The sequence below is a fragment of the Gasterosteus aculeatus genome, chromosome 17 (assembly GCF_964276395.1).
Source record: "Gasterosteus aculeatus chromosome 17, fGasAcu3.hap1.1, whole genome shotgun sequence".
Taxonomy (NCBI): Eukaryota; Metazoa; Chordata; class Actinopteri; order Perciformes; family Gasterosteidae; genus Gasterosteus; species Gasterosteus aculeatus.
In genome coordinates this window covers 560,242-580,670 of record NC_135705.1, presented here as the reverse complement: position 1 = coordinate 580,670, position 20,429 = coordinate 560,242, and the positions used below count along the sequence as shown (strand labels likewise).

The window sequence follows — 20,429 nt, the reverse complement described above, 5'->3', positions numbered from 1 at the left end:
TTTATATCATTTGAATAAACTCTAGCGACACATCTGTGCTGATGTATGAACACGTCACAAACGTCACGTATCACTCCTCTGTCTTTGAGGGCGGATCTGAAAACTGTCCCAACTGTGAGTCGTCCGAGTGGTACCTGAAGGCAGCATCAGTCCGCTGCGTGAACGAGCGGCTCGTCCCCGCGTGTCTTCACTGCGTTCATCCCGCGAGGAGCCCGCAGGTGAGCCGACACGGACCGAACCGGACCGGGAGGGATTAACACACCGAGGGACAAAGGACAGAGTCCGGTTCAACAACAACAACAACAACAACGACAACAACAACAACAACAACGACGACGAGCTTCATCGTGAAATAGCGGCTGTGAGTCTCTTGTTGGAGCAGAAGATAAATGTTCTTGTTGCTGGGTGGTTCGCTGGGTTTTGATGTTGGTCTGATAGTTAATATTATCAGATGTTTATCAAATCAACTTTAATTTCCCTGAAAGAGAGAAAATCAATCGGAGAAACTTCCGATGATTTATTCATTGATTTCATCACTTTTTTTGCTTTAAAAGCTTTCGGACAAAAAGTAGATTTTGAATTGAAATTCAATTCGAATTTTAAATTTAAAAACAGACTTTGAGACTCATCCCGGTGCGCGCGCGCGCGCGCGTGTGTGTGTGTGTGTGTGTCTTTGTAAGTGCGTGTTTGAGGAGTTCTGAAGGTCCTTGAGGTTGTTGGAGGTTTTCCAGGATGTTCTGGTGGTCATTGAAATGGATCGAGGACTCCGTAAAAACGCTGCTGTGGTCCTGGAGGCTTCTGCTCTGATATTATGGGTTATTAAGGACTTTCAAGGGTTTGAAGGTATTTTATGGCCACTCAGCGGCGCGTTTGATCCATCGCCGGATGCTTCAAGGACTTTCCAGGTGGTCGCTGAGGACGTTCTGTTCCAGGATGTCTTTCAATGCCTTCAAATACGTTTACGTTCTCTGAGTCAACGTCCCCCCGATTGTCACGGCCTTCCTGTTACGCCCCCTGTTGTTTCCTCTGTGCGTGTGTGTGTGTGTGTCTTTCTGGCCGCATTGTGTCTTTGTGTTTCTGCTGCTGACACTGATTCCCACAGTGTGCTGTGTGTGTGTGTGTGTGTGTGTGTGTGTGTGTGTGTGTGTGTGTGCGCGTGTGTGTGTGTGTACCCTGATAACCTGTAGTTCTTCGATAACAGGATTCTAACCCTGGTGAAGCTTTGACCTTTGACCTCCCCCTTCATAAACATCTCATTGCGTCTTTGCTGAGTGATGAAGACTCCGATGATTCACTGCGTCACCTCTGAACCGATCAATGAGCTTATTGATGATGACGAGAAAACTGCTCCTGAAAATGAAATTCAACAGGAATCAATATCACATAAAGAAAGATATGAACAATACTCACAATATATATAAATATAGTATATATACACTTGTTGTTTCTTTGTTTCCTTGTTGTTTCCTTGTAGTTTTCCTCTTGTTTACTCGTTGTTTCCTTATTGTTTCCTCCTGTAATAATAACTTATTTTATACGTCTAAATCTCTTTTTGTATCGGCCAAAGTTGGCTGGGACAGACTCCACCCCCCCGACCCCGTGTGCAGGATAAGCAGTTTGAGGATGGGTGGATGGATGTCTGGATGGATGGATGGGTTTGTGGGTGGATGGATGGATGGATGATAGATGGATGGGTTTGTGGGTGGGTGGATGGGTGGATAGATGGGTGGATGGATGGATGGGTTTGTGGGTGGGTGGATGGATGGATGGATGGATGATAGATGGATGGGTTTGTGGGTGGGTGGATGGATGGGTGGATGGGTGGGTGGATGGATGGATGATAGATGGATGGGTTTGTGGGTGGGTGGATGGATGGATGATAGATGGATGGGTGGGAGGGTGGGTGGATGGGTGGATAGATGGGTGGATGGGTGGGTGGATGGATGGATGATAGATGGATGGGTGGGAGGGTGGGTGGATGGGTGGATAGATGGGTGGATGGGTGGGTGGATGGATGGATGATAGATGGATGGGTTTGTGGGTGGGTGGATGGATGGATGATGGGTGGATAGATGGGTGGATGGATGGGTGGGTGGCTGGAGGGATGGATGGGTGGGAGGGTGGGTGGATGGGTGGATAGATGGGTGGATGGGTGGGTGAATGGATGGGTGATAGATGGATGGGTTTGTGGGTGGGTGGATGGATGGGTGGATGGGTGGGTGAATGGATGGGTGATAGATGGATGGGTTTGTGGGTGGGTGGATGGATGGGTGGAGGGATGGATGGGTGGGAGGGTGGGTGGATGGGTGGATAGATGGGTGGATGGGTGGGTGGATGGATGGATGATAGATGGATGGGTTTGTGGGTGGGTGGATGGATGGATGGGTGGCTGGATGGATGGGTGGGAGGGTGGGTGGATGGGTGGATAGATGGGTGGATGGTGGGTGAATGGATGGGTGATAGATGGATGGGTTTGTGGGTGGGTGGATGGATGGGTGGATGGGTGGGTGAATGGATGGGTGATAGATGGATGGGTTTGTGGGTGGGTGGATGGATGGGTGGATGGGTGGAGGGATGGATGGGTGGGAGGGTGGGTGGATGGGTGGATAGATGGGTGGATGGGTGGGTGGATGGATGGATGATAGATGGATGGGTTTGTGGGTGGGTGGATGGATGGGTGGATGGATGGATGATAGATGGATGGGTTTGTGGGTGGGTGGATGGATGGATGATAGATGGATGGGTGGGAGGGTGGGTGGATGGGTGGATAGATGGGTGGATGGGTGGGTGGATGGATGGATGATAGATGGATGGGTGGGAGGGTGGGTGGATGGGTGGATAGATGGGTGGATGGGTGGGTGGATGGATGGATGATAGATGGATGGGTTTGTGGGTGGGTGGATGGATGGATGATAGATGGATGGGTGGGAGGGTGGGTGGATGGGTGGATAGATGGGTGGATGGGTGGGTGGATGGATGGATGATAGATGGATGGGTGGGAGGGTGGGTGGATGGGTGGATAGATGGGTGGATGGGTGGGTGGATGGATGGATGATAGATGGATGGGTTTGTGGGTGGGTGGATGGATGGGTGGGTGGCTGGAGGGATGGATGGGTGGGAGGGTGGGTGGATGGGTGGATAGATGGGTGGATGGGTGGGTGAATGGATGGGTGATAGATGGATGGGTTTGTGGGTGGGTGGATGGATGGGTGGATGGGTGGGTGAATGGATGGGTGATAGATGGATGGGTTTGTGGGTGGGTGGATGGATGGGTGGATGGGTGGAGGGATGGATGGGTGGGAGGGTGGGTGGATGGGTGGATAGATGGGTGGATGGGTGGGTGGATGGATGGATGATAGATGGATGGGTTTGTGGGTGGGTGGATGGATGGATGGGTGGCTGGAGGGATGGATGGGTGGGAGGGTGGGTGGATGGGTGGATAGATGGGTGGATGGGTGGGTGAATGGATGGGTGATAGATGGATGGGTTTGTGGGTGGGTGGATGGATGGGTGGATGGGTGGGTGAATGGATGGGTGATAGATGGATGGGTTTGTGGGTGGGTGGATGGATGGGTGGATGGGTGGAGGGATGGATGGGTGGGAGGGTGGGTGGATGGGTGGATAGATGGGTGGATGGGTGGGTGGATGGATGAATGATAGATGGATGGGTTTGTGGGTGGGTGGATGGATGGATGGGTTTGTGGGTGGGTGGATGGATGGATGGATGGATGGATGGGTGGAACGACGGTGGGTTTATTCAGCAAATAAACCCAGTTTCTTATCGATGACTATTGCAGTGTTTGTTTTATTCACCTTTAAGAGACGGCGTGGCAGGCAGAGAGCCTGAAAGTCTATTCTTTTTCATCCTGTAACATCTGTGAAACATCAGGCAGATAACGGCTGACGTATTTATGTCATTATAACCTCTTATACACGGTGCAGCGTTCAGATGACTCAGCTCCATCTTTTCTCACACAATTGTTCCCCTACAAATTCTATTTAAATCATTTGCTCATAGTGATAATTAATAGTTCTTTCCTCATCTGGTTTCATCACAACCAAAACCACACACTCGACTACGGCCCATGTGTGTGTGTCTGTGTGTGTGTGTGTGTGTGTGTGTGTCTGTTTAGCATTACATATCTATTGTGTGTACTATTTTGACTAATTAATAACTTCTTATCGGACCGGGGCAACAATGAAGCACTTCTGCCAAGCGGAACGCTTCCTCCCCCGAAGCCTCCAGAGGCAACCGACACACACACACGCACGCACGCACACACACACCCATGCACACACACACACACACACACGCACGCACACACCCATGCACACACACACACAAACACACACACACACACACACACACGCACGCTGGTGTTTTATTTGTTTCCTCAAGGGAGACATTTATTTGAATAACTGCAGCACAATGTCGTTGACACAAAGGACTTTATTCTGGAGACCATTGTTGCTTCTACTGTAGCAGAACCGTGTCTGTGTGTTTGTGTGTCTGTGTGTTTGTGTGTCTGTGTGTTTGTATCTGTGTGTGTTTGTGTCCCCAGCGGTCAAAGCTAACGTGGCTAACAGAGCGGTTAGCTGTTAGCGGTGCTGCTTACGGTATCACATTCCATTACATCACATGTCATTTAGCTGACGACTTCCAATAAGAACATTTAACCACAAGGACACAAACTCAAGAACAAAAAAGTGCAGTTTACAACTTGCTGTAGATAAGAACCATTATGAGTCCAATGTAAGTGCTGCAGTTAGTTAGTGTGTTAGTGGAGGTAGAGTGTGAAGAGGTGTGTCTTTAGTCTGAAGATGTGAAGGCTCTCTGTGGTCCTGATGTGGTGATCTAGTCGCCTTCCTCCTGTTGATCTAAACACACATCATGTCACATGATCAGACATCAGAGACTAGAGAAACATCAATGACGTCATCATCACTGACTCGACTGAATGCTGGAGGAGAATCGTGGTGCACTCTGAGGTGTTGACGGGATCGTTCTTCTATCCGGGCCGGTCGGCTGAATTGTTCCTCTGGTCTTACGTGTGTGTGAAGCACAGGTGGCTGGTGGAGGCATCAGCTCCTTCTCTTCCTCTTCCCACAACCCCCCCGAGACGGGGAGCGGACATTTCCTGCAGATAGAGGGAGAGGCGAGGAAGACGGTTTCCTCTTCCCAGAATGCCCTGGTCCCGTGCAGCTCCGTTCCCACAATGCCGTTTGTTTGTCTTTCCTCCAGACGCGTGAAGCCCGAAGGAGGCCCTGATCCTCCAGCTTCTTCTGTGATGGTTTCAATCTCTTCTCTGGAGGTGTGACATGCAGCGTGTTGTTTATGGACCAGAAGAAAAGAACTGTCCTCATACGTCCGTGACGTCCGTGACTGATCCAGATCCATCACCCCGTAATCCATGTAGTCATCAAACTCACGACCCACGAGGGTCAGAGGTCACTCAAAGAAAAGGTCTCTCAGCCAAGAGACGACTACACGAAATAGTTTAACCAAAAACCACCATCTTTATTAAACACAAAACAACTACAAAGAGACACAAAATGCTACAAAAGAGATCGAACCAACATGAAGTCCACAAAGCTGTGAATCCAAAATCCTTCCAGAATAAAAGCAGTCAGATGGTCTCAAAACATTCATATGATCTAAACCTGATTAGAACGTGTTTGGAAGCACTAGTCAGGCAGTTGCAGGGCTTCATATGTATATATATATATATATATATATAAAATCATATTCATATTCATATGTGTATATATATATATATATACACATATGAATATGAATATGAATATATATATATATATATATATAGTTTAAGACATATAAGCATACCTATGTTTCTATGGGACGGTTTGACAGAAACCTGCAGTACAAAACTCTCTTCGTTCAAACTAAACTTTAACAGAAAAAGCTTGAAATGTCCTCTTATTCTCCATATTTAGAAAGTCCACTTTTGGACTTTTTATTCTTTCCGTATTCAAACAAGCGTTTCCTCCACTAACAGGAAGCTCCACACAAAGCGTCTTTGAATTGAAATGTTTCTCTTGTATCTCTTCATCTGATCATCGTTTGTCTGCATCAGCAACAATGGAATCTGACCATGTGTGATTATGAAGGATGTCTGATAGACCCCCCCCCCCCTCCCGGGCTTGGTGCAACAGGAAGAGGAAGTAAAGATGGCTACCAGCTGATAAACCCCCCTTGTAGAGTGTAAAGATTCATCTCTAAACGTCGTTATATGTCGATCTCTGTATGTATTTCACCACGATGTGTTTGTGTACCGGTGGGACAGTTGAGCGAGCGTTTGGAGGTGCAGCTGAGAGGCAGCAGAGGCCTGGATTCATGCTGGTGATCTCATCCTTTTGCTCCTCAGGATTTCTTCTTCTTATATTTTCTTGAAGGAAAACACATGATGCAGCAGCTCTTCTGTCCACTGTCTCTTTCTTTCTGTTTGAACCTTTTCATTTTCACCTACTGTCCAACACACAGAACGAGCTGATCTGATCAGCACAGAATTACAAGGGAATGCTTTTAATTTGAAAGAGTTCTTCTTGTTCAGTTTTATTACCTCAGTGCTGATCTGGAATCAATCAATCTAGTTTCAAGTCTTCTTCATTGCAGCATGATGTTCATTTAGTAGATTATGGCCCATTTAGAGTCAAACGGACCATAAAGCAGGGGATGCTTTAGGGCGGGGCTACACATTGATTGACAGGTCGCTAAGAGTAGCTGCCGGTTGCACCTACACAGACAGAGTTAAAGGCAGAGGCTTATTCTTACTTAGTTTGTGGTGCTGTATAAATGCGTGACAATAAAAGTTGGTTTGACGACTTATTTGTTCCTCAAACGCTGAACGAACACGCCGACGTAGCGATGAGACCACGATGCACGAGACATGCTCATCTCACGGGTCTCTCTCCCCCGCAGCTCAGACCGCGAGCCGGCCCACCCGACCTACTCGCGGCCGGCTCTCATGGCGGCGCCGGGAGCCGGAGGGGCGGAGCCTTCTCGGATGCTGATGCTGTGTCTCCTCCCGCTGCTGTGGCTGCAGCCAACGGACGGCGAGGCCCCGAGGCGCGGCGGGCCGCGGCTGCAGCTCTCCCACTCAGGTAGGAAAACGCTCCGAGAGAGGGAGGGGCTCTGATAGGAGGAGGAGCTGTAAGAGAGGGAGGGGCTATGATAGGTGAGGGGCTGTAAGAGAGGGAGGGGCTATGATTGGAGGAGGAGCTCTGAGCAAGAGAGGGAGGGACTCTAAGAGGGGGAGGGGCTGCAATAGAGGGAGGGGCTCTGATAGGAGGAGGAGCTGTAAGAGAGGGAGGGGCTCTGAGCTCGATGCTTCCTGTTGGAACGTTAGTCGTGCATGTGGTTCCTCAGAGCTCCTCTGATGGGAAGCGTCCAGCGGTTTGTCTCCTTCTTTGACTGTTTGCACATCAGAGTTTCGCTCTCTTACCTTCCAGTAAAAAGCTCGACTAGCCGGACCAATTACATCACATTACATTACATTACATTACATCACATTACATCACACGTCATTTATCTGACGCTTTTATCCAAAGCGACTTACAATAAGAACATTTAACCATAAGGACACAAACTCAGAAGAGCAAGAAACAAGAAAGTGCAATTTCATCAAATAAGCCGATGTACAACTTGCTGTAGATAAGAACCATTATAAGTCCAATGTAAGTGCTACAGTTAGTTAGTGTGTTAGTGGAGGTAGAGTCTGAAGACGTGTGTCTTTAGTCTGAAGATGTGAAGGCTCTCTGTGGTCCTGATGTCTTCATAGACCTCCTTCCACCATTTAGGAGCAGGACAGCAAAGAGTGGAGATCTAGTCCAGTGTTTTGCTCTCAGCGAGGAGAGAAGCCTGACTGCAGTTTAAAGGTTTTCAGCTGGAGAGAACTTTACGGCGTGCCGTTACCGTGGAAACAATGTCCTCCAACACACGGGGAAAGTGAGTTCTCCCTCAGCAGAAACCCTCGATGTGAAACACAGCAGGGGTTAAGAGAGGCCGGGGGGCTCATGAATGTTTGAAGCTGTCGTCATGGACCTACTCACCTTGTTTAAGGTGGGAATGTCACTTCTGTACAAGAAGCAGAGCAGCGGCTCTCCGTGTGTTGGTTAGCGAGACGTCGGTGCAGCGAATCAGCTTCACTGAGCCGGAAGTCATTTTCATTAAAGGAGGAAGACCACAGGAAGATGAAGACTAGTTTCCATTTCAATGTTCAACGTTCCCGTTCAGACACTTTGTCCTCATTATAAGAGAGTCAGAGCTCGACTTTCACCCCAGAGACCAAAAGTCCCAAGTGATGCAAATTTGTCTTCAATTCAATTCATTTTTATTTTGTAAAGCCCAAAATTGCAAATGACAAATTTGCCTCAGAAGGCTTGACAGTCTGTACACATGCGACGTCCTCTGTCCTGAAACCCTCCCATCAATCACAGGAACAAGCCGTGATTGATGTCGTGTGAGTCTTCAGCTGCCAGTTCATAGACGTTAAAAACCTGGTCTCTCCTTGAGAGCAGAACAGGATCTCACTCTGCAGTAGATCTCATGATGTCACTGTGTGTGTGTGTGTGTGTGTGTGTGTGTGTGTGTGTGTGTGTGTGTGTATACAGCAGCAGCTCGTGGTTTCCATGGCAGTAAAGTGGAAGCTCTCGCTGCGTTTGTAGCTGCACGATCAACATTATAGAAACTATTAAGATTTATGAGCCAGATACTCAGACAGGAGCTTCAGGGGGAAACGGACACACACACACACACACACACACACACACAGACGCACACACAGACGCACACACAAACACACACACAGACGCACACACACAGACGCACACACACACACACACACACAGACGCACACACACACACACACACACACACAGCTGACCCAGTGTTTGACCTGAGCAGGAATCCACAGAGACCAGCCCTCATCCTGCAGGGAGACACACTCTGTTAACCTTTAACCTGACAGGAGTGTGTGTGTGTGTGTGTTCTTCTACTCACCTTCTATCTAACTATCCACCTTCCATCCACCTTCCATCCACCTTCTATCCACCTTCCATCCACCTTCCATCCACCTTCCATCCACCTTCCATCCACCTTCCATCCACCTTCCATCCACCTTCTATCCACCTTCCATCCACCTTCCATCCACCTTCCATCCACCTTCTATCCACCTTCCATCCACCTTCTATCCATCTTCCATCCACCTTCCATCCACCTTCCATCCACCTTCCATCCACCTTCTATCCATCTTCTATCCATCTTCTATCCACCTTCTATCCACCTTCCATCCACCTTCCATCCACCTTCCATCCACCTTCTATCCACCTTCCATCCACCTTCCATCCACCTTCCATCCACCTTCCATCCACCTTCTATCTATCTTCTATCCATCTTCTATCCATCTTCTATCCACCTTCTATCCACCTTCCATCCACCTTCCATCCACCTTCCATCCACCTTCTATCTATCTTCTATCCATCTTCTATCCACCTTCTATCCACCTTCCATCCACCTTCCATCCACCTTCCATCCACCTTCTATCTATCTTCTATCCATCTTCTATCCATCTTCTATCCACCTTCTATCCACCTTCCATCCACCTTCCATCCACCTTCTATCCATCTTCTAACCACCTTCCATCCACCTTCTATCCACCTTCCATCCACCTTCCATCCACCTTCTATCCATCTTCCATCCATCTTCTATCCACCTTCTATCCACCTTCTATCCTTGCTCATGAGAGGAAACATCTGGCTGCAGAAGTTGAGGGTTTGGATCCGGATAAAGAACTGTGTCCTGTCAGTATCGCTGACATGAAGCTGCTGCACCTCAGACGTCAACGCTTCAGTTTTCTGGCTTTTACAAAACTTTCCAGTAGTTGTGAAATTGTTGACGTGTCTCCACCCGTCTGGGGCTCAAGGCGAATTAAAACAAACGCCACCGCATGAGGGATTTAGAACCGAGTGGTGTCACTTGACTTTCTGAAAGTCAAAGTATGTGCACGTGTGTGTGTGTACGTGTGTGTGAGTGTGTGTGTGTGAGTGTGTGTGCGTGTGTGTGTGCGTGTGTGTGTGCGTGTGTGTGTGCGTGTGTGTGTGCGTGTGTGTGTGTGCGTGTGTGTGTGTGTGTGTGTGTGTGTGTGTGTGTGTGAGTGTGTGAGTGTGTTGGTACCTGCTGTGTTGTTTCAGGGTCGGTTCAGAGAACGTGTAACGTCTCTGACAGGAGTTCTTCCTGCTGTTCTCTTCGCTAACGTGAAATAAATCCAAGAAAAACACGCTGACCTCATGTGTGCTTGTGGGACGGAATAAAACACACGTGTGTGTGTGCGTTTCCTCTCTGTTATTTTGATAGCTGGACACTCAGACAGATAGAAAAACTTGTGTATGTACAAATATCCAATTATACTTTTGACAGCTACACACACACACACACACACACGCACACATCTGCCGCACACGTCACCACGTTTGTTGCTGTTTTCATAATTACATAAACTCACAAACTCCGTCAAAAGTAATCAATTCATTCAGAATGCTACGTGTGTGTGTGTTTGTGTAGGTATGTGTGTGTTTGTGTACGCGTGTGTGTGTGTGTGTGTTTGTGTACGTGTGTGTGTGTGTGTGTGTGTGTGTGTGTGTGTGCGGCCTCCCGGGAGGTGTTGCCGTACCTTGTGGTGTCATGCAGTGAACCTTGACCTTCGACCCCCCCGTCCTGATTAAAGTAGGTTGATTTAGGAGGAGAGGAGACGAATGAAGGAGAGGCTAGAGTGTCAATACAGGGAAGGAAAGGGGGGGTGGGGGGAGGCAGTAGGGCTGGAGAGGGGGGGGGCAGTATGGGTGGAGAGGGGGGTGGAGGCAGTAGGGGTGGAGAGGGGGGTGGAGGCAGTAGGGGTGGAGGAGCGGGGGGGAGGCAGTATGGGTGGAGGCAGTGGGGGTGGAGGTGGAGGAGTGGGGGGAGGGGGGAGGCAGCAGGGGTGGAGGCAGTGGGGGTGGAGGAGTGGGGGGAGGGGGGAGGCAGCAGGGGTGGAGGCAGTGGGGGTGGAGAAGGGGGGTGGAGGCAGTAGGGGTGGAGGAGCAGGGGGAGGCAGTAGGGGTGGAGGCAGTGGGGGTGGAGGAGTGGGGGGAGGGGGGAGGCAGCAGGGGTGGAGGCAGTATGGGTGGAGAAGGGGTGGAGGCAGTAGGGGTGGAGGAGCAGGGGGAGGCAGTAGGGGTGGAGGCAGTGGGGGTGGAGGAGTGGGGGGAGGGGGGAGGCAGTATGGGTGGAGGCAGTAGGGGGGGAGGAGCGGCGGGCTGTGGGGGGTCGCCAGGTCACCGGGTTAATGAACCATCCACCTGAGACGAAGCAGGAGGACGAAGGTCACAGAGCAGCTGTGAATTAATAAAAGGTCAAACTCTTAATAATATTCTTCATCTCAAACTGTTTTTCTGTCTGAAATATAAACATTTGAATCATTTCTGCGAATAGTTTATGTTCTACATCTTCATTTATCTTTGATGTAATTGCTCTTTATATAATTATATTCGTACAGTTACAACTTATATCCAATAATCAGTGTATTTAAAGAGCTGTGTGCTTAGTAAGAAATGTGACTTAATTAATATTTATCATGTTTCATGAACACGTTCTTACGGTCATGACTGGGTTCTCGAGGGGGATGCACACACACACACACACACGCACACACGCACACACACACACACACACACACACACACACACACACACACTGACGCTGGTTAACGTCGTCCTCCTTTGACTCGTTACTTGATAAGAGACGTTGGTAAAAGATAACAGCTGATTACAGCTGGTGTCAGGAAAGTGTGTGTGTGTGTGTGTGTGTGTGTGTGCTGAGCGCATGGTTTACGTCACACACACACACACACACACACACACACACACACACACCATCTGCTTGACTTATTTTGACACCTCACTCAGTTTGACCCAAACACACCAGGTGTTTACCAAACACTCTGTTAACACCTCCACCTCCTTAAAGTGAATGATCGGTGTGTGTGTGTGTGTGTGTGTGTGTGTGTGTGTGTGTGTGTGTGTGTGTGTGTGTGTGTGTGTGTGTGTGCATATTCAGCGCCTCCCCTCTGCTCACCAGCAGTTTCTCCGTCACTTGGAGACAGAATATTATTAAAACAAACACTATATGAGGGAGATCTGACAATAATCTGACGTTACAGCTGCTGCTGAATGAAGCGTGTAGTTTTAAGGGGAGTTTAGTGCTGCATTGACATGGAATCAGGAATCCGGCTCCTCGGAGGCTTCGTGGCTGCATTTCATTCACGCATGACTGGAATAAGGACATAATGCAACACACGTGTTCTGTTCCCGTAGCAACATGCTGTCAGCGTAACCCAAACAACCCGGTTCCCTCTTCTTTTCCTCCCCTGAACATGTCGATATCTGTGATGGAGGATGAAGCTTCTCCATCACAGTGACCTTCTGACCCCCGGGAGGAGTTTCGCACCCTTTAGTCTTTAGCTCTCACACGTCACACAAGCGGCCCCGGGACTCGTTACCAGACTGCTTGTCATTAACGCGTCTCAGAGGAGGAAGCGCAACGTTTTACGTGTTCTTGGCCCTCAGACCACTTCCTGTCCTCTCCTTTCACCTGCTCTGCTTCCTCGTCCTTGTTCTTCTGCCCTCTGGTCTCCAGGTTGTACGAGCAGAGGAGTAAAAACAGGAGCGTTGAAGGAGTCACTTGAGTCAAATGTGTTATTTGAATACCCTCATTGTTCAACCAGTGGAAAGGAAGTGGCCATTTGAGAATGAAGACATGAAGCACTAAAGCGCTTTACAGGAACGGTCCGTTTCCCATGAACATGAAGCTCACATTGGTCCCTCTCAGATCTGAGGAACGGCTCGGCCCTCTTCTGGGAGGGCGGAGTCAGCGGCGGCTACCGGGCCCTGCTATTGGACGAGGATGGAAGGTGGCTGCTGGTGGGGGGGAAGGACCACGTCTACCTGCTGAGGGCGGACGGCCCGGACCTCAAGGCGCACGCGGTGAGGACGCCACAGCACATTGACAAGTTAAAAAGAATCCAGAAGACGTCTGACTTCCTGTCCCTGTCCAGCAGGTCCACTGGCCGGCCTCCACGGAGAACGTGCGGCGCTGCCAGCTCGCCGGCAAGAGTCTGCAGGTACACGAGTAAAAACGGCGTCACCATCCTCCGCCTCGCCGGAACATAACGTGTTAATCGCGCTCACATAACAACCGTTTAGTTTTCGTCCGCTAAGCTGCTGCGGGGCCATGAGGGGGGGGCGATAGCTAGCTAAAAGAACAGGTTTGTGCTAAGCTACGTTAGCTTGCCGTGCTATCTAAATTAGCGTGTTTGCTTTCTTCTGCTGCAAACCGGAACCTTGTGTTTCCTCTTTGTCCCCAGACGGACTGCGCCAACTTTGTGCGTCTGCTGCAGCCGCTCAACAAAACCCACGTGTACGCCTGTGGGACCGGAGCCTTCCACCCGCAGTGCGCCTACCTGCGCCTGGGCCCCTCCCCACAGGTGTTCCCATTCATGCTCCGTCTCTTCGGGAGGTCATGTGACCGCGGTGGAGGTCCTCTGTGCTCTAATGTCCAGTCATGTGACCGTGGTCTCTCTCCGCCCCCCCCCTCCAGGAGCCGTTGTCCCTACTGTCCCACACAGTGGAGTCCGGCAGAGGGAAATGTCCCTTCAGTCCCACGCAGCCGTTCACCGCTCGATTGACAGGTGGGAACCAGGAAATGAGGCCCTATGGTTGGATTACTATTTCTGTTCCCTCCCCTCGTTGACGTCCTTCCGTCCCCTCAGACGGTGAGCTCTACGCAGGGACCTCCGTGGACTTCATGGGGGTCAACGCTGCCATCTTCCGTTCTCCGGTCCGGGGCAGCAGTCACAATCACATCCGGACCGAAGCCAACGACCAGAACTGGCTCAACGGTGAGAAGCTCCGCCTCCATTATGTTGATGATCACCTGACCAGAACCAACTCCTACATGCCTCCCCCCCTCTCCCATTCAGAGCCCGACTTCGTGGGCTCCTTCTCCATCCCCGACACCCACAGCCCGGACGACGACAAGATCTACTTGTTCTTCAGGGAGCGGGCGGCGGAGGCCGGCCAGTGGGACCAGCGGGTTTACAGCCGCGTGGCTCGAGTCTGCAAGGTACACACGGAATCTATATGTATGAAAACAGCTGTTTCAGGTATTTGTGCTAAGCTAAATTACCATTCTTGATCTTTACGGAGTGAACATGAGGGGTCTCCGTCCACCAGCTTAAAATGAAGATATTAATTTCATAACAGAGACGTCAGCCATTGTCCTTCTTCTTCTTCATGTCCTTCTTCTGCAGAACGACGTCGGAGGGAAGCGGAGTCTCATCAACCGCTGGACCACCTTCCTCAAGGCCCGACTGGTCTGCTCCGTCCCCGGCCCGTCCGGGGTCGACACGCACTTTGACGAGCTCGGTGAGATCCCCCTCCTTCCTTCATTCCTTGCTGCCTTCCTTCCTTCCTTCCTTCCTCTCGGCCTCTTCTTTCATCCTCATTGTTTTTTTTCTGAATCCATCATCTTTGAAGACGAGGTTCGGCCATCACGAGCTTCCCTCCCTTTCTCCTTCTTCTTTTTTATGAATATACAATGAATACGTGTGTAGACTTGCAGAGACAGAGTCCGTATAATGAGCAGTAACAATGAATGCAGCTGCTTGCAGACCACCGTGGTCGGTGAAATGATGCTGCAGGTATTCGGCGTTTGACTGAATCAGAGGAACTAAGAGCTGTTGAATCCGACCTCAGGAGACCAACGGTTCATGTCGCTGCCATCAAAGGTTAAAGCTCTCACTGTGTCTTCTAGAGGACATCTTTGTTCTGGAGACCAAGGACCCTCAGAACCCGGCCGTCTACGGCATCTTCAGCACCTCTAGGTGAGAGGACGCACCAGTGTCAATGTCCAACGTGTCCTCACGCAACAGTTCTTATGAAAGATTATAAAAAGTGAATTCTCCTTTTGTCGAGTCCAGCTGATCCCAGTCAGCGTGGGCTCTTCAGAATACTGCTTGGTTCCTCAACTACTTGAGGAAGAAAATGGCAGTTTGAGTTTAAATAACTCGATAACTAAATGGCTGCTGATAAAAATCCCAAACCAGAAAAAGGCTCTCTGAGCATTTATTTAAAAAAAGATTTCCACGTGTTAGCAATGTTGCCTGCGGTGTGTTCGAGGACCGGTTAAAATAAACAACGTGGTTTTGATGTTGGAAGGGAACTCTTCTGTCCCCCCCCCCTCAGCTCGGTGTTTCCCGGCTCGGCGGTGTGCGCGTACTCGATGGCGTCCATCCGAGCAGCTTTCAGCGGGCCCTTCGCCCACAAGGAGGGCCCCGACTACCGCTGGGTGGAGTACAAGGGCCGCATCCCGTACCCGAGGCCCGGCACGGTGAGTCCGCTCGTCATGAAGAAAGTGGAAGGCGGTTCAGTTCTTCTCACAATCAACACAAGACGTTTACGGGTCATGCATTTAAGCCCAGCATTGACCCCCCTGCGACCCCCCAGTGTCCCAGCGAGACGTACGACGCGCTGCACAAGTCCACCCGGGACTTCCCCGACGAGCTGGTGAGCTTCATGCGGCAGCACCAGCTGATGTGGGAGGCCGTGCTGCCCCTGGGGGGGCGGCCTGTGCTGACCCGGGTCAACGCCCCCTCCGCCCTGAGGAGGCTGGTGGTGGACCGGGTGGAGGCCGAGGACGGCCCGTACGACGTCCTGCACCTGGGCACAGGTGAGGGGGGGCGGGGGACAGCGCTACTCACAGGGTGTGTGTGTGTGTGTGTTTGTGTGTGTGTGTGTGTGTGTGCTGTCTGTTAAAGCTGCATTCTGTGTCGTGACCAGCAGGGGGCGACTCCTCTGGTGAGAAAATGACTCTACTTCTCTCTTGATTTATTCCCTCAGTAAACATTGTAAACATGAGTTTATGGTCTCAGTCTCTAGTTTCAAGTCTTCTTCAATACAACATGATGTTCATTTAGTGAATTATGGTCCATTTAGAGTCAAACAGACCATGAAGCAGGGGATGCATTCGGGGGCGGGGCTACACGCTGATTGACAGGTCTCTAACACAGTCAGAAAAACAGTCAGGTTTTATCATAATTCATTTGAATGAAGTGTTTGTTTGAACACGTGAGCGGTTCTTTTGTGTTGGTGTGTAAAGTCAATGCTCCTTCGTGTCGATGCTCCCAGATGATGGGAAGGTGCTGAAGGCGGTGTCGTTTGTCAAAGACAGCCTGGACATGGAGGAGATCATCCTGGAGGAGCTGACCATCTTCAAGGTGAGACAATAAAAGAAGAAAAAGGTTGAAGACCCCTGTATTATACCATCCTTAAACTGAATGTAGGAAAGCAGGTTTTTAATAATCCATCCATTTTCCTTTTTGTCCTGAAGAGTCAGACTCCCATCCTGAGCATGCAGCTGTCCACCAAGAGAGTAGGTCCATTTATCTTCATGTCTCACTTTCTATCTGTCTTTGTGTCTCCCTGTGACTTTTATACAATCATCACCCGGTATGTCGTGACTCTTCTTCGATAAAACAAGAGGGTTGTTTCATACGTGAAATGGATTCCAGTTGCGGGAAACTTTATATTCAAACTAATCGTATGATAATGTATGAGATCTGCTATTGAGTCAGCCTGTCTCACCTCCCTTCTTCTCCCTGTCTCCCTGCCTGTCTCCCCATCACAGCAACAGCTGTTTGTGTCCAGTGAGGAGGGGGTTGCCCAGCTGGGGCTCCAGAGGTGTGATCTGTACGGGTCCGACTGTGCCGAGTGCTGCCTGGCCAGAGACCCCTACTGCTCCTGGGACGGCCAGACCTGCTCCACCTACTTCCCCTCCACTAGGAGGTAGGGACGTGTATCTATTACATACTATTTAAGCTGTTACACACCCCCCCTGTCCCATAACAGACATCTCTATTGGTTTTGTTTTTCAAAGCCATGCTAACCTCTCCACTGTCCAACCTCCAATTATGTAAAGTGAAGCTAAAGCTTCATGTGTTAAAGCTGCATTCTGTGTGGTGACCAGCAGGGGGCGACTCCTCTGCTCCCATAGACGTCTATGAGGAAATGACTCTACTTCTCTGTAGTGACCAGCAGGGGGCGACTCCTCTGCTCCCATAGACGTCTATGAGGAAATGACTCTACTTCTGTGTAGTGACCAGCAGGGGGCGACTCCTCTGCTCCCATAGACGTCTATGAGGAAATGACTCTACTTCTCTGTAGTGACCAGCAGGGGGCGACTCCTCTGCTCCCATAGACGTCTATGAGGAAATGACTCTACTTCTCTGTAGTGACCAGCAGGGGGCGACTCCTCTGCTTCCATAGACGTCTATGAGGAAATGACTCTACTTCTCTGTAGTGACCAGCAGGGGGCGACTCCTCTGCTCCCATAGACGTCTATGAGGAAATGACTCTACTTCTCTGTAGTGACCAGCAGGGGGCGACTCCTCTGCTCCCATAGACGTCTAGTGACCAGCAGGTCATTTCTCTGTGTTCTACCCAAAAATATGGTCACTTCTTGTTTGACTGGTTATAGAAAGCAAAATGTCAACAGTCAAATTGCCCAACTGCACAATGGTTGGTGTAACAATGTGATATTGTTGTTATTAATTGTTTTTAAATGTTGTTAAAGATTTGGGCGGCTTCAGGAGTCTCATGGAGAATCATCTGCATGTGAACAGAGAGAAGAGAAAAAATGAATGAACACGCAAGAGGATAAATATAATAAATAATAAACTTTCAGACTAGTGGAGAGAAACACATTGGCTGTTAGACCTGTAGACATGTTCCTGTGTGAAGGGCGTGAGGAGAGGACGGGGTCAGAGGGGACAGAGGGGACAGAGGTGGGTCAATGGACACATGACTGAACAGTTCACAAGGCTGGAACAACGCTCCGTGTTTGCAAAGCCTGTTTCCTCGTAGCTCCGGGATTCTTCCCCGCGAGGAGCCAACAGAAGCCCAGCAGCAACAAAGAGGAGGAGCCAGTGCTCCAAGACGGCATCATCTCGTCCTTACTGTCCACGCAGTCAGACATGTCAGCATGCAAATATTACAATCGCAGTCAGAATAACACAGGACATCCGTTTATGTGTGTGTGCGCCAGGCGGGCTCGGAGACAGGATGTAAAGCACGGAGACCCCTGGAGCCAGTGTCCCGTCACCGAGGACAGTAAGGACATCCGCCGCCTGATGTCGAATAAACTGCTTCTGTTTGGAATGTTCACCCATGTGCTGAGAAAGAGGATCTACACGCACACAAACACATCTATGATATATTTATACGTTGGTCAACTGACAATTAATCTGTCAAATGCCGCAGATTTTTGCAAAATAACTGTAAACACAGAAGACAATTTTCATACTTTGCTTTTGAATAAATATTAATTAATAATCACCACCTCACCAACGTCACTACATTATACAAAAAAGAATACAGCCCTTAACATGAACAAGCTTTGATACAGACGCCCTCTAGAGGTCAGACTGAGTAACTGCAGGTTTCTCTTGATCAACTGACTTTATTACAATACACAAAGGATGTGATATTTGGTTCATATTGGCTATAATCTTTTAAGCATCCTTTCTGCTGCCATAGTTACAGGGATATCATCGTTGTTAAGGTTAAAATCAAAACGTCTGCTCGTTTAGAATTGGAATATTCCCACAATTATAATCCGTTTTCGCCCGCCCCCCCCCCCCTTCAGACCTGGACTCTGCGGAGGTGAAGCCGGTGTTCGCCGTGGAGGGAAACGCCACCTTCCTGGAGTGCGTCCCTCGCTCGCCGCAGGCGGCGCTCCGCTGGACGCTGCAGCCCGCCGAGGACCAGGAGCTCCGAGAGGCGAGTCGACGTTCAAACTGAGAGGAGTCTCTCCTCGGCTCCCCGGATATTCAAACGGCGTATTGTTAATACCAGTCCATCATAGTGTGTCGCCTCTCTCCCCCCTCAGCTCCGTCAGAGCGGCGAGGATGGCCGTTTCCTCCACACCGGGCGGGGGCTGCTGGTCCAACGCCTGCAGGCGGCCGACTCGGGCCTCTACACCTGCGCCGGCCACGAGCACTCCTACCGCCAGGTGCTGGCCCGCTACCGCGTCCACGTCATCCCCAGCCGCGGCCTGCGCCGCCCGCCGGACCCCCCGGCTCCGGGTCTGTGGAACTCCTGGCCCCCCCAGCAGCTTCCGCCCAAGAGCTACAAGGACTTGCGGCGGCTGGGCGTGGAGCAGGACTGCGAGCAGCTGTGGCACCGAGAGAAGCGGCGGCAGCAGAAGCTGCGCAGCCTGAAGCTGAGGCAGGAGAGCCAGAAGGCCCGGGTGAGGAGGAACAACCCCCCGCAGGCTGCGCTCTGGTCCACGGGGGGGTCGCTGGTCCGCAACGAGGAAAAGTTTCCCCCACAAAGAGAGCAATAACGCCCTCCCGGGAAAAAATGACTTTACTTTGTCCTCATCCAAAATATTTTGCCATTTAGACACAAAAATGATGAACAAGTTCATTCTAAATTTAGAATATTGCATTTGTATTGTGCATTTCTGTTTAAAATAGCTTCAGTCAACACAGAAGAGAGCAAGGCAATGTTACGCTATGAACGCTGTCAACATATTCACCTCCTTATCATGGAAGCTCAAGCTGTCTGGGCTCTCTTTAAGAAGCCAGACTCCATTGGTAAAAATTGGGATTTGACCTCTGAACTCAGGAGCTGCTGCTCTGATCAACCGGTTTGTTTGAATCATTGAGTGACTTTGGTGTTTTAAGGGTTTGTTCACAAACAGCATGAACTCACGAGGCGACAGAGGCGGCGTTGCAAAACATCACAACAAAAACTAGTACTTGTAATATTTTCTTTTCCTTGAATGTTATGGATTTCGGCCACAAGTCAACCATCCTTTTTTTCTGTCTAAACAATATATTTCAACCTGAAGATGGCACCAGATTGAAGATGTATCAGGACCTCACACACAATGCAGACAGCAATATGTAAACTATATATATTTACATATATCACACCGATGTTACGAGCCAGTTATGTAAAGCTTATGAAGTCTGCAGTGGAACTAATAGTTATTATTCACACCCATATGTATTAAATAACTATTTTTAATAGTATTCTTACTTTGTTTGTTCAGATGAACTTGTATGTTTTTTTACTTACAATATTAATAAAATTGTCTTCATGTGAATAAGCCCCCAAAGGTTGTATATAATAAAAAAATGAAAACATTCACGGATGTTAATATTTTTTGCAACATAATTAATTACATTTTTTTTACCATGTCATTTTGTCAATATATTTTGGCTTTTTTTGCAAAAAGATTTTTGACCAAATATTTGTTGACTTATTTTCGATGACATTTGTTAACAAGTTTGACTTAAAAACATTTTTCAACCAAA

General features: G+C 49.5%; 1 protein-coding gene across 2 annotated transcripts; it reads left to right on the top strand.

Annotated features, from left to right (window-relative positions):
* Positions 1–110: 110 nt before the first annotated feature.
* Positions 111–20,262, top strand: LOC120835346 (semaphorin-3D). 2 transcript variants are annotated; one of them, XM_078092617.1, is made up of 18 exons: positions 111–361; positions 6,941–7,122; positions 12,881–13,035; positions 13,110–13,172; positions 13,416–13,535; positions 13,649–13,739; positions 13,821–13,949; positions 14,031–14,173; positions 14,361–14,475; positions 14,864–14,933; positions 15,295–15,439; positions 15,556–15,778; positions 16,237–16,325; positions 16,439–16,480; positions 16,736–16,893; positions 18,152–18,216; positions 18,752–18,885; positions 18,995–20,262. In XM_078092617.1, exons 2-18 carry the CDS (start codon positions 6,987–6,989, stop codon positions 19,448–19,450), a joined length of 2,334 nt encoding a protein of 777 aa, XP_077948743.1. In that variant the 5' UTR covers positions 111–361; positions 6,941–6,986; the 3' UTR covers positions 19,451–20,262. The 2 variants fall into 2 exon arrangements, with proteins under 2 accessions (XP_077948743.1, XP_077948742.1); XM_078092616.1 differs by having other exon boundaries at positions 125–361; positions 13,107–13,172.
* The last annotated feature ends 167 nt before the right edge of the window (positions 20,263–20,429 follow it).

What these genes read in the sequence shown, in the direction of transcription:
- LOC120835346 (XM_078092616.1), top strand. Translation starts at nt 6,987, where the DNA reads ATGGCGGCGCCGGGAGCCGGAGGGGCGGAGCCTTCTCGGATGCTGATG. An exon ending in GGCATCTTCAGCACCTCTAG is followed by an intron (nt 14,934 to 15,294) that starts GTGAGAGGACGC and finishes CCCCCCCCTCAG; the next exon opens with CTCGGTGTTTCCCGGCTCGG. An exon ending in CGTCCTGCACCTGGGCACAG is followed by an intron (nt 15,779 to 16,236) that starts GTGAGGGGGGGC and finishes CGATGCTCCCAG; the next exon opens with ATGATGGGAAGGTGCTGAAG.